General features: G+C 30.3%; 1 protein-coding gene across 1 annotated transcript in view; it reads right to left on the bottom strand.

Annotated features, from left to right (window-relative positions):
- LOC115879180 (fibrillin-1-like) overlaps window positions 1-12,642 on the bottom strand; it is a 34,501-nt gene extending 21,859 nt beyond the window's left edge. The window contains exons 1-2 of the mRNA XM_030895872.1: window positions 12,445-12,642; window positions 7,885-8,208 (exon numbers count right to left, since the gene is read on the bottom strand). Of these exons, the coding sequence (XP_030751732.1) occupies window positions 7,885-8,208; window positions 12,445-12,544 (424 nt within the window). The 5' untranslated portion in view covers window positions 12,545-12,642. The remainder of the gene's footprint in view (window positions 1-7,884; window positions 8,209-12,444) is intronic.
- Between the last annotated feature and the right edge of the window lie 2,196 nt (window positions 12,643-14,838).

Below are 14,838 nucleotides of genomic sequence, written 5' to 3'. Positions count from 1 at the left end.
TCCTAAGTCGGTAGGCCACTGACCATGACATAGCCGAGGACCGCGGTTCGGACTCCGCGGAAACAAAGTAGGCCCGTCCAGATTAGCCCTGGCAGCAAAAAGGAGACGTTAACTGAAATCATTACTTTTAATAAATATAATTAATTTGTAATAGAGTGTAATGTAATACCACTATATTAAACTGATATAAAAAAAATCAAAAACAGTGCGTTTAGAAAACAGTTACCAATGGAAGATTAAATTAGCTATTCCTCAAAGGTTACACAAGAATATTTAGTTTTAATCATTGCCTAACATTATTAATTACAATATAGTAAAAAAATATATTTTCAAAACTAAAATCGTAAAACTGGAGGGCAATACGCAGTGACTGGACAACTATTCTGACGGTCCGCCTTTTGGTTATAATCCACGGTGTTAAACTGTTTAAAACATCGTCTAGTTATTTCTTATTTTTGAATGGATTTATATCAAACCATGTTATTATTATACAAGGTGAGTTTCCGACGATCTCTATGGGTATCTCGGAAACTACTGGAGATACAGAGTCGAACCACCATAACAAAAAGCGATTATTAATTGATAATTGGTTATTGATAATAAACCAGATGTTTATCCAGTGGCGTCGTAAGTAGGTACTTAAAAAAATAATAATAAAAATAAAAATGTCTTATTTTAATGACGCACCTTGTATCAGTATTTATCAAAATTAGAACTTAAGTATCTTAGGTAAGGGGGATTCAATATAATTTATCAGATTTGAAATAAATACTGTCCTAAGGGTAGTTTACTCTTGACTCGAAAAATATCAAACCCCATTAAAACGTACGTCTATGAGGTATCGCATTTCTTACCCTGGGCAAAATGTACGTCTTATAGCCATACAACCTCCTGCCAAAAATGAAAAAGATCGCTTAACAAACGCTTAAAAAAAAGATATTGGCTTGTATCCATCTTAAGTGGGACACCCTGTATATGATACCAATTTGAGAGCGGCGCATTTTTTAAATTCATTGTTCCCAACCATGGACATATTCGGCAACGGGCTGACTAACTGGAATTTAAATTTCCCGCTGGGGATTCAGCTGATATTGTGCTGTAAAAAATGTCAAGTATGCAAACCCCACCCTTTTATCTTCACTAATAACGGAGATACCGTATGATTTCAACTAAAATGGGACACCCTGTACAGTAAGGTTTTTCTATACTCTGTATCAATCCTCTGAGGTCCAAATTGACTAAGCTAATATTTTATAGGCAAATTTTAATAATTTACATGAAAATACCCAAAAAAGTTTTGTAATCTGTTTCGTTTATTCACACAAACGCGTTCTTAGGAAATAGATATCACAAGGAATACAAAACAATCCGAATATTTCAATTATATATTGTCCAAGTTCCTATTTTGAATTTTAAATAAAAGAATTTCGAAACGAAGAACCATCGCGACGTCTATATTTTCTCGGAACTATTTAGACGTTTTTTTATTGTAAGACTTATTAGAAATTTCTGGTGGAGATAGGCGATCTAGGAATCTTCAGTTTCATAATTTGGAAAGCAAGAAGAAATAATTGAGGCGCTTGAATACATTTCAGTGAAAATATCTTCATAATATAATTCTGAAATTGTTTTAATAACTTAATTAACTTAATTTATCCATTCCATATTGAAACGATGTCAGAGATAGATGGCTTTATTTTTTCTCGATAAAATATGTTTTCTTGTTGACAAAGAACTCTAATACAATTCGATATAAATATTGTAGAGATTATAATTTCATCAATTATACAACAATTTTTAAATTTCCATATAAGAAATTTATTATAAAATGAACTAGTGCGTCCAGTTTGAAGATTCCTTAATCAGATACATATGTTTAAAAAAATAATTTTATTAATCGTTTAGATTAGGTCGCTAATGGTTCTTGTACATTTAAAAATCTGAGGAGAGTTTATTCTGTAATGGATTATGCGACACTTTTAGACATGACAAGATCATTAAATGATCTTGATGCCAGTCATGATCTCGATCGTAATGAATATGTATATACCGGGTGCGTCTCAAAAGTGGCTCACCCCTATAACTTTTTTATTTTTTCAGGTAAAAAAACGAGATTTGGTATGTTAGTATATGACAAAAATTAGGATTGATTGACGTATTCAATTGTTTCTGGTCACTTCCTGTTTCACCGGAAATGACGACAACTTTTGATTTTTAAATAACACCCTCGGTATTTTTTTACTTTATTCTATAGAAAATGACATTCTGAATAGAATAACATATCATATGTCAACTTTTGACATTCTCACTTACAGTGCATGCTCGATAGTTCGACGTTCGATAATTCAACACGCCCACTAGTTCGACGTTTTTCCGAATCGGGACTAAACCCTGTAGTTCGACAAAAATATAAAAAAATATAAAACGCAAGCAATCAGTGTTCAGTGTTGCCATACCTACTGTTTTAGCAATAGATCTACTGCTTTGCAAATTATTCTACTGTTCTTCTTCTCTCGACTCAAAATCTACTGCTAATTAAATGATAAATAATATCATTCGAATTCACATAAAAAATCTAAAATATTTTTTAATTCTTGCATGCATATATGACCAATCGCGTTTTTTCTTGTCATTCCTACATTCAATACCTAATCAGTATTACACCGCTATGTTTCACACCATTACAAAAAAAAAATGCGTCAGCGATGGCAGTGAAGATCGCTGCCATTTTATATGTAAAATTATATGGGAAATGTCATCGAAGTTGATTTCCAAGCCAACTGGACGCTGTTTTTTTATCATATGGTATAAGGGTAAGCGAAAAGCGATCGGCAAAACTGGAAAACTGATTGCGTTGTGTTCCTTTTGATTACCTATTATTATGCGTGATGTCTGTTGGAATAATTCGCCGAAAAATAAATTATATATATATATTAATTCACTTTAATCTATAACAACGTTGTGGTGTGATATTGTGATTTTGCGTTGACTATACATTTATATTGAACAAACTGCTGATATGTAATAAATTCAAGGGTAAATTAATTGTTATCTGTCAAATTATTAAGAATTTGACAGTTAACAAGTTCCTCGGCCCACCATTTATTCCATAAACATGGAAAAACGCAAAGTAAAATTGACACTTTCTTAATAAAGGACTAGATATATGTTATAATATGTGTCGTATGTACAGGGTGGGTCAAATTCGACGCTTTTAAATGGAAACACCCTTTTCTATATGAGATAGACGAAAACTAATATCAATGTCTGGAGCTCAATTTTCAACAAAAACATGATGGTGAAAACCGCACATCAATATCTGTTACCGTTTCGGAGTTACGGGGTGTTTTTCAAAAATGTGCATTTTTAACAAATCGCTGTAACTTTTTTGCTATGGAAACTTTTGTATTTCTATGAAAACATTTCCTAATCACCTTTTTACCTAAAATTTAATGGTTTAAGTATAATTTTTTGTAAACTAATAATTTAAGAGATATCAACAGAAAAAATTATTTTTTATTTGGGACACCCTCTATATTTTTAATTAACTGGAAAGAATTTAAAATTACCTTTCCAAAAATATAGCACACTTGATATTTTGTTATTATCCCCTTCGAAATACAGAATATTTAAACGTTCGCCACTTTTAACTAGTAGGCTTTGGACCCCTTATTGATGATATGCCCTTAATGGAACTCGAAAACATATTTTTCCAGCAAGACGACGCACCGCCTCAGAACACTGAAATTATCAGCAAATTTTTGCAGCCAATTTCAAGAATAATTGAATAGCTAACCAAGATCCCAGCCGTTGGCCGTCGAGGCCGCCTGACTTAGTGCCCATGGATCTAATCCTATGGATATATTTGCGGAAGAATAAAGGTTCCTTATTCTTCCGTATAATCTAGACAAGAATTAGAAATACTTAGCAGTTATGAGAGGGTATCTTTCACCTCTACTGAGTTAATGAATTCCGCGAGAAATGTTCAAAAACGGCCCCGTCTGTCCATAACAGAAAACGGTCGATATATCGAACACCTGTAGCAAAATCTCATGTCTTGGTTTGCTATTTATTTGTATTGTTATTAGATATAGTTTAAATGTGTTGATGTTGGTTAAATATATTTTAAATTGTTAGAAAATTCTGCATCTCTCATAGCAAATATTATTTTCGTGTTAATTGATTCTCACAGCTAGAATTTTTTTGCATTACAACTGGTGCCGTTCAAAGCCTACTTAATTAAAGCGGGCGAATCTTTATATACTCTATATCTCGAAGAGGAATCGAGCAAAATATCAAGTGTGTTATATTTTTGGGAAGGTAATTTTAAATTCTTTTCAATAAATTAAAAATATACAGGGTGTCTCATATAAGAAATCAAATTTTCTGTTGATAATTCTTAAATTATTAATTTTAAAAAAATTATACTTAAACTATTAAATTCTACGTAAAAAGCTGCTTTGGAAATGTTTTCATAAAAATACAAAATTTTCCATAGCAAAAAGTTACAGCGATTTTAAAAATGCATATTTTGAAAAACACCCCGTAACTCCGAAACGGTAACAGATATCGATATGCGGTTTTCACCACCATGTTTTTGACAAAAATTGAGCTCCAGACACCGATATTAGTTTTTGTCTATTTCCTATAGAAAAGGGTGTTTCCGTTTAAAAGCGTCGAATTTGACCCACCCTGTACAACTATATAATATGTAGCGATGGGAACTATCGAATGAATTAGACTATCGAATAGTTAATGAATGAATGATTTCAACTATCGAATGGTTTTATTCGAATAAAATCATTCATTCATTTGTAAACTAAAGCATATGTGACAACCTCGCCGTGCGACTAAATGGTTATCGTTGAGCCACGACTATCGAATGCTTTTGATAAATGAAATTTAGTATTCGTTTGATTTTTGTATGCGTCAGTGCATTATTGGTTCTTCCAAATTTTTATAACTTCGCCGTATAAATACTGTGCTATTTTTGCGTTTATTAAAATAGTTAAAATACTAAAATAGTAGTTATTTTTTAATTTTATTTATTGACGATTGTGTGCATGTGCAGGTGGTCAAAATTTTTTCGATAATTTGTGTGGTTTTCCGTAGTCCGATCTTTCAATTATTTAATTTTATATGGTATATGGTCTATTTTTTAATGGGAAATTTTGGGAAGTAGCAATTTTTAAGAGAGATGAGATGAACTTACAATTAATTTTAAAAATACATATTTGTATTTTAGATGTTTTAATAATACCTATGAATTAGTTGGAACTTAATAATTATATTTAAGTAATGTGGTTAAATAAATGGTTATCGAACTCAAACTATGGGGTGAGAAAATTAAAATGAAAATTTTACACGTGCCAATTTAAAAAAAAAGTTAACGATGTTTGTATTTTGTTTATGCTAATTCTCTTACATGTAGTTTTTTGCGAAGAAATATTTCATTTATTTTTAAAGTAAATGCCAGTAAAAGTAAATATAATTTTAAATAGTAATATAAAGCACCTAATATAAATAATTTTGATTTCTAATTTTTTATTTATATTTTCCTTCCATTACACCGCTTGCTTAGAAAATTAATAAATGTTTATATTTCATGATTTTAAAATTTGTTGTTAATATAACAAATTAGTTCTGTAATTATTATTATTTAATAAACCAACGTTGCCAAAAAAATTAGAGACTATATTATTTTTAAATAGGATCTAATATAAATAATTTTGACATCTAATTTGTTGTTTATATTTTGCTACTACTTAAAAAAAATATTTCTATTAAATGATTTTAAATTTTGTTGTTAATAGGTATAACAAATTATTACTGTTATTATTATTTATTAAACCAGTCTTTGCTTAAAAACATTAAAAATAATTTTCCTACATCCAAAATAACAAGTATTATTGCAGTGTAACAACAGAATATTAATAAAAAATTAATAAAAAAAATGCAGAATATATAGACATACTATCCCTAACTAACTAAAGCCAAACAATAATATTCTTTGCTAATATCAACTAATACAAAAATATGGCAACAGCGCCCTTCATAATGTATTTTCTGTGTAAATAACTAGCACCTCAATAAAAAAAATAATGTGTCCTTATCTATATATGAATCCGCAAAAAATCAAAGATGCCGGCTTCTTTCATAGCATTGCCACCGACCGCTTTCTCGGAAAAAAACCTACGTCGCCGGGCGACAACTAAAATTCAGTTAATATTTTATTATAATCGATCCTGACGAATAAATGAATTTCATAAATGAATGAATTTTATAAATGAATGAATTTTATAAATGAATGAATTTTATAAATGAATGAATTTTATAAATGAATGAATTTTATAAATGAATGAATTTTATAAATGAATTAATTTTATAAATGAATGAATTTTATGAATGAATGAATTTTATAAATGAATGGTTTTTGCTGCCGAATTACTAGAATACAATATTTCAAGGCAGATGACGGATCTATTCGATAATTTTTATTCGAATAGTTTTCAACGAATGTTTTCTTACTAACTATCGAATTATTCGAATGAATTGCAACTATCGAATGTTTCGATAGTATTCATTCGATAGTTCCCACTACTAATAATATGTATGTATGCTTTGTTGTATAACCTCATTTAAGTTCGTGCAAATTGCGTTATGTAGAATCATTACACAGCTAATCCAGTTATTCGACACATTCATTAATTCGACGATAGTTTCATTTTTCTGGTGTCGAACTATCGAGCTTGTACTGATTTGATCGTCTAATATTTGTAGTGTCTTGTCCTGGCCGATTAGAAAATGGCCAAATCGTATTTTCAATGATATCTCAATTTTTTCAAATGGAACGAGGGTGGCTCATTAGCATATTTGGAAAAAGCATTTTTTTACGAATAATTTGATACCACACACTTGGTATTTCGAGTCAAATTTTCGTTTCGAACTGCAAGTTATAGTTTCAAATAAACCATATGCAAAAATGTCAAAAGTTGACATATGATATGCCATTCTATTCAAAGTGTTATTTTCTATCGAATAAAGTAAAAAAATACCGAGGGTGCCGTTTAAAAATCAAAAGTTGTGGCCATTCCCGGTGAAACAGGAAGTGATTCAATCCTAATTTATGTCATATACTAACACACCAAATCTCGTTTTTTTAAGTGAAAAAATAAAAAGTTTTAGTACGCACCCGGTATTGTAAATATTCAAGACCCTTCAAAAAGACCCTGCAGCTCAGTATACCCGTAGCTCAGTATATAGACCCTGTATCTATGTATGTATGTATGTATGTAGCTCAGAAACGAAGAGGGCTATGAAAATTTTGTTTACAAAATATTCCATTTGACAAAAAAGTGGGACAGGTTTGTGCAAACCGCATCCTCATATCCTCATATGATTTCAACTAAAATGGGACCCCCTGTACATACAAAATCAGGATACCCAAGATATACAATGTGATCCAAATAAAAAACGACATTAAAAACGGCTGGGGAATGACAATAGGTGATAATTTTGGCGAGGTCAATCTCTATACATCATTTACTAAAAATTGACATAAAACTTGTCAAAAGCTAACACTAATTATAGAAAGGTTAAAAAAGGAAAGAGTGTTCCCAGACACAGAAATCTATTTCAAAAAAATGTTTTTTTCTCGAATCATAAACTACACCTTTCATGCATCGTTTTGGTAATATTATTCTGTGAATTGCTGTAAAAAAATTTTAATAAACATTTAAATAAGAATTTCAATTCAATCGTAGGAAAAATGTTGTGTGCAACATGTGCAAAACGCATATTTGTTGCGTTTATGTCCTTTTTGCTCTAGTTACACAAATAACTATTTTTTTAAAATATATAAATCTTTTTTTTAAATTTATAAACCTCTGAAATTTGACCGTTCATTTTTTACCCTGCAACAGCCTGGATATGAATATACAGTGTAATTATAAGTTGACTTACTTGTTAAACACCTCCTCTTATCCTCCGACACTACTTTGCCCTTGATGCAACTGCACTGCTCCTCCTTGCACACCGAGTGTTCGATATTGCAGTCGCTATCACTACTGCAACTTTCCCCAATTTTGGTCACCGTGACACTTGTTTTGTCAATACAAATGTGACTACCGTTGCAGTAACAAAGATTTTCCACACAAACCGCACTTTGGAGACCGTCACAGTCGTTATTATCTTCGCAAGGGGTTAAAACTGGAACAGAAAAATTATAAGGTTATATTATAAACTAGCGTGTACCCGCGACTTCGTTCGCGTCGAATTAATAATTTGTAATGGATAAAGCAAAGCAAGAATTTCCATTAACATACAAACTGGATAAAATTTTCTCACATTTATGTCAGCATGGGAAAAAACAATATGACGATATTATTATATAACTTGGTAATATTTGAGATGTCGTTTGATTTGATGGTCGTTTTAACCTTTAGAAAATTTCCGTTATTTTTCTAGATGGTCTTCCGTTTTAACTGACAGACAAAACGTAAAGTAAAGCGTTATGTGTAGACCAAAAAAAGATTTTACATCAAAGCGCCGAAAGCGCCCCAAATATAGTGTTTGTTTCTTTTTCTTTCTGAATTATTTTATTACAAGCACATACCTAGTAACGTTATTTTAATTTATGAAGCCAACGAAAAATAAATTTAGTTAATTTAATTTTGATTTTTTAATTTAGGTTTAGTCTATAGTTTTTAAATTTATCTTTGTTACTGTTTAAGTCTCTCGTCTATTTTATTTTTTTGGACCCAATCCAAAGATATTCGTTCCATCCTTAAAGAAGTCACAACTGAAAACGTACAAAACATTAAACAAATTTATTTTTACTAGCTACCAATCTAAAATTAATCTTTTCTAACTGATTAATGGCGTTCTACATTGATGAAAAGGTAATTTATTTCATGTGTGTAGCTTAGAAAATGACAAATAAAGTGGCAAGGTATGGAAAATATAATTTGTTCTTTAAATCTATACCCATAAATTAAATTAAACACATAATTTCTAAGTTAGACTTTGAAACGCGAGTTTTTTAAGCTCATGTGGTTATTTACGTTTTTGTGGACTTACTAAAACCAAAGCAGATAGGCTTTAAAAATATATTTCTTCGTTCTTTTTCAGTACTAAATTTTCAAAATAAACCAACCTGGAAACCAACTTAAGCCCTTTTTACTCTTTTTATATAAAAGTACTAGCTAACCCGGCTAAGTTCGAACAATGAGGTGAAGTAAGTTATTTTTGTCAAAATTTTTGTTTTATTTGAAATTAAACTGTTATGGCGACCATTCATTGGTTGTTCGGTTTAAATATTTCAAAACATAAAAATGCAGAAAATTTGAAAAAGAAAAGAAAATCGGACGAGAAAGTCAGCAAAAGCGTACTTGAAAAAAAATCACAAAATCTAACGATATAAATCAAAAGGAGGAAAAGATTTCGCTGAAATCAGAAAATAAACAAAGTAAAAGCTGTATATCGAACGCAGAAAAACAAATCAAATTAAATTATTAACAACTATTAGTAATACCGTATAAAAACGGCGTCAGCGATTGCTATGAAATGAAGATCGCTGTCATTTTATATGTAAAACTAGTGTGTACCAGCGACTTCTTTCGCGTCGAATTGGATAAAATGTTCTCACATTTATGTCAGCATGAGAAAAAACAATATGACGAGATTATTATATAACTTGGTAATATTTGAGGGGTAGTTTCATCTCGTTGGAATTTGACTTTCGAAAAATCCGTTTGCCAAAAATAAGCTTTTTACGTCAAGCAATTTCAGCAGAATAGTGGTTAAGAAATTACCCAACTTTTTGGAAAACCCTGTATGATTTTTTAAAAAAATTTAAAATATGTAAAAAACCAAATAAAATATGCTTGTCAAAGCGTTTTCCCGAAAGATTAACCGTTTTTTAAATAACAAATATTGTAATATTTGAGGGGTGTTTTCACCCTCTTGGAATTTGAGATTCGAGAAACCCCTCCTTATCGAACCTCTACACCCCACAGTCAATCCGTTTACCAAAAAAGACGTCAAGCAGTTTAAGCAGAATCGTGATTACTCAATGGTCATATTTTATGAAACACCCTGTATAAATTTATAAAAAATCTTAAAATATGTAAAACAACAAAATAAAATATACGTGTTTAAGAGTTTTTCCGAAAAACTCACCGGTTTTTAAATAAAAAATATTGTAATATTTGAGGGGTGGTTTCACCCCCTAACTCGAATTTCGAAAAATCCCTTCTTATCGAACCTCTCAACCTGTATGCCAAAATTGAGCTTCTTACGTTGAGTGGTTTGAGCAGGATCGTGATTAATCAGTATGTCAGTCACTTAAGGATTTTATATATTAGTATAGATTATATGGGGACTGTCATCGATCGTCATTTCCCAGCCAACTGGACGCCATTTTTTTTCGATCATACGGTACTACAGCAAATTCTATACAATAAAAGAGCCTTGATAAAAGTAGGTACTAAAGTAATAAAAAATCAGTAATAATTGCAGAATGCAACAATATTTTTATCGGATCGCTATCACGTCTGAAGCTCACTTTATCTTATATTTTTAATAAACATTATTTGTTATATTGGATAAACATAAACATAATAAATAAACATAAACATAGTATAATAGGTAATGAATTTGTTATATTAGGAGAGATTAACTCACATCACATAGGAACAAATGAAAACTTAAATGTCATGTCAGGTAATTTCAATACATAGAATGCTTGCGCTAGGTGCGAGATCTGTGAATTTTATTTTTTAAATTTCTGTTTCCCGCCACAAATGTATAGACATTATATTTTATATATCTCTCTTTTTCATCTTATACCCGACATTGTAAGTTAGTGATTAAAAGTCCCAACGAGCTTTTCTCAAAAGCAATAAGATCATCTTGAAAAAGCATCAAGAAGAGGAGCTAATAGAACACGTTTACCTTTGGGGGACACCAAAACCATTACTTTTCCTTTCCGAGCCTTTGAAAGTACCTAACCCGTTTAGAAAACGACGAAAAAATGTCGTCGTAGTACCTCCGGTACTAAAGCTATGGCATTTTTTTCAGAGTACTGTCGGTCTGTCGTGTTTTAAAATATGTGCACGCACGAATTGCAGTTTGTCAAAGCGCAAAACATGCGTTTTTAATTTATAGGTTCATTTACCAGCTATACAGGGTGCGTCTCAAAAGTGGCCTATAATTGTTTTATTTTTTTAGATTAAAAAAACAAGATTTGGTATCTATACTAATATATAAAATCCTTAAGTGACTGACTCACTAATTAATCACGATCCTGCTCAAACCACTCAACGTGAGAAGCTCAATTTTGACATACAGGTTGATTATAGGGTGTAGAGGTTCGATAAGAAGGGATTTTTCGAAATTCCAGTTCCAAGGGGGTGAAACCAATATCAAATATTACAATATTTTTTATTTAAAAAACGGTCAAGTTTCCGAAAAAACGCTTAAACACGTATATTTTATTTTGAGTTTTTACATATTTTAAGATTTTTTAAAAATGTATACAGGGTGTTTCGAAAAATCTGGTCATTGATTGATTAATCAGGATCTTAGATTAAAGTTTAGAGCGCTTGACGTAAAAAGCTGATTTTTGTGAAACGGATTGACTTTAGGGTGTAGAGGTTCGATAAGAAGGGATTTTTCGAAACTCGAATTCTAAGGGGGTGAAATCACCCCTCAAATATTAGAATACTTTTTATTTAAGAACCGATGAGTTTTTCGGAAAAACTCTTAAACACGTATATTTTATTTTGATGTTTTACATATTTTAAGATTTTTAAAAAAATTATACAGGGTGTTTCATAAAATATGACCATCGAGTAATCACGATTCTGCTCGACGTTTAAAGCTGATTTTTGGCAAATGGATTGACTGTGAGGTATAGAGGTTCGATAAGGAGGGGTTTCTCGAATCTCATATTTCAAGAGGGTGAAAACGCCCCTCAAATAATGCAATATTTGTTATTTAAAAAACGGTTAGTCTTTCGGGAAAACACTTGGAAACGCATAATTTATTTTGTTTTTTTACATATTTTGAAATTTTTTAAAAAATCATACAGGGTGTTCCAAAAAGTTTGGTAATTGTCTAACCACGATTCTGCTTAAACTGCTTGACGTAAAAAGCTTATTTTTTTCAAACGGATTTTTCGAAAGTCAAATTCCAACGAGATGAAACTACCCCTCAAATATTACCAAGTTATATAATAATATTGCCATATTGTTTTTTCTCATGCTGACATAAATATGAGAAAATTTTATCCAGTTTGTATGTTAATGGAAATTCTTGCTTTGCTTTATCATCACCATTACAAATTATTAAAGACCTATATTATGTTCTCTACAGGATCCACATTTGTTCTAATGTCAGTAAATTAAAAAATAATTTTTTGTAATAATTTAATATGTACTTTACCTGTACGCATATCATGCGCGGAACTCAATAACAATTCTTCTGCCATGATGAGATTACAGCCTATCATGAGCCCAAACAAAACAACATTACGTTTCATCATGATTAAATAAAAATTACAGTTATATTATTATAAACTAAGTATATACAAGTACTAACGGCACTACTTCACCAACTGAATTAATCTATTAAAGGATGTAAAGAATTTCTTGTTTTTTTTTTCTAATAATTTTTATCTCTTGCTTTTTGTGCATTTACAGAGTGGTGATAAAGTATCCAAGCGGGTAAATATTCCGAATTTGATAAAATTAAAATAAACCACAATAATACTATATTTACCACAAAACATATATCTATTCTCAGATACAAATAAAATAGACAAACAACTATAATGTCAAACATTCTATTTAATTTTCTTTCTTTAATTAGTCTATGATAATCGAAGTAAATAAAAGAAAATCTCCAATTAGTTACATTGGTTCTATTAACGCTTCATTATTAATAATTTGCACATTAAATTTTTTAGTTTACAGGAATATTTAGATTTTTTTGCAAAAAAATTAAGAAATAGTCATATCTTAAAACTCACCTGGTATAGATTATGACTTTGTATTTTTTGAATGAAAATTTTATGGCAAATCAATTGAGCTAAAAAAGGCATATTTTATTAAAAAAACAAAAATTCAATCATATTTTCATGTCTTTTTTAATTTTCTCTAAAACGGTATGGAAATTTGGAAAAGTATAAAGAGGATTAACCATTGGAGAACAAGCAAAAATGTGTATAAATGCATTTTTCTTAAAATGTCAATGATAAAATTATTTTTCCCCTTGTAAATACAATCCGGGGATATACTGTATATCTACAAAAATATTTTTAAAATGTGCTTTTCCATTGTTCCCATATTTTATAAAATGGACTAAAGTAAAAATCTCAAATCAAAAACCTAATATAGAACTTTTTGGATCCATGGTTCACCTGTTAAATAAATCACTTTAAAGAAATATGCGTAATGCATTATGGCTTATTCAGGTTTTAAAAGGCCCTACAATTCCTGTAAAATATGCCCTTAATCTAACTCTAGTGGTTCTTACCGCCTTTGAAGTGATATTGCTTCTGTCGACACCTCCCTAATGATATATAGCCTACTAATTTGAATTATTTTAAGATAAGTAGCTTTCTTTTTATCGGAAGAGAAAATGGAGGAGCACTCGAAAGGTTAAATTAATAAATTGAAGTGACTATAAAATATATATTTTATGTGAAAAATATCAGACATATTATGACAAAATATTTTGTTATAAAACACTCAAACTATATTAAGCTGTTTATATGCGATGAGTCAATAATAAGTACACAAATATTTTCAGGACTGGCAGATCTCGATAAAAGAAACAAATTTTCTTTGCCGTTTTTCAAATTTTTTTAAATAAAATTTTCAAAAATATTCTTCGCGAAAAAACCCTCAGAGACGTGTTTCTGGGATCGAAATATACAGTTCATTGTAGACAAAACTGTGTGTCCAGGAAGAGTTCATACTTTCATAGTTGTCGATTTTCGAAAGAAATCAGTACATTTATATTATTTCGTATATTTTTCATTTTATTGTTTTTATGGAAAGCACAGTTCATTAAAATGTTGTATCCTGTGTTATAGGGATTGTTTCTCTCTACAATTTCCTGTTTCACAATGTACCGTTTGTGTCCGGGAAGAGTTCATAGTTTCATAGTTGTCGGTTTTCGAAAGAAATCAGTACATTTATATTATTTCGTATATTTTTCATTTTATTGATTTTATGGAAAGCACTGTTCATTAAAATGTTGTATCCTATGTTATAGGGATTGTTTCTCTCTACAATTTCCTGTTTCACAATGTACCGTTTGTGTCCGGGAAGGGTTCATAGTTTCATATTTGTCGATTTTCGAAAGAAACCAGTACATTTATATTATTTCGTATATTTTTCATTTTATTGTTTTTATGGAAAGCACTCTTCATTAAAATGTTGTATCCTATGTTATAGGGATTGTTTCTCTCTACAATTTCCTGTTTCACAATGTACCGTTTGTGTCCGGGAAGGGTTCATAGTTTCATATTTGTCGATTTTCGAAAGAAACCAGTACATTTATATTATTTCGTATATTTTTCATTTTATTGTTTTTATGGAAAGCACTCTTCATTAAAATGTTGTATCCTATGTTATAGGGATTGTTTCTCTCTACAATTTCCTGTTTCACAATGTACCGTTTGTGTCCGGGAAGGGTTCATAGTTTCATATTTGTCGATTTTCGAAAGAAATCAGTACATTTATATTATTTCGTATATTTTTCATTTTATTGATTTTATGGAAAGCACTGTTTATTAAAATGTTGTATCCCATGTTATAGGGCTTGTTTCTC

The sequence above is a fragment of the Sitophilus oryzae genome, unplaced genomic scaffold (genome assembly GCF_002938485.1).
Source record: "Sitophilus oryzae breed Bouriz unplaced genomic scaffold, Soryzae_2.0 scaffold_1576_pilon_pilon, whole genome shotgun sequence".
Classification (NCBI taxonomy): domain Eukaryota; kingdom Metazoa; phylum Arthropoda; class Insecta; order Coleoptera; family Curculionidae; genus Sitophilus; species Sitophilus oryzae.
The sequence above is the reverse complement of the archived record's forward strand: the minus strand, read 5'-3'. Positions and strand labels throughout refer to the sequence as shown.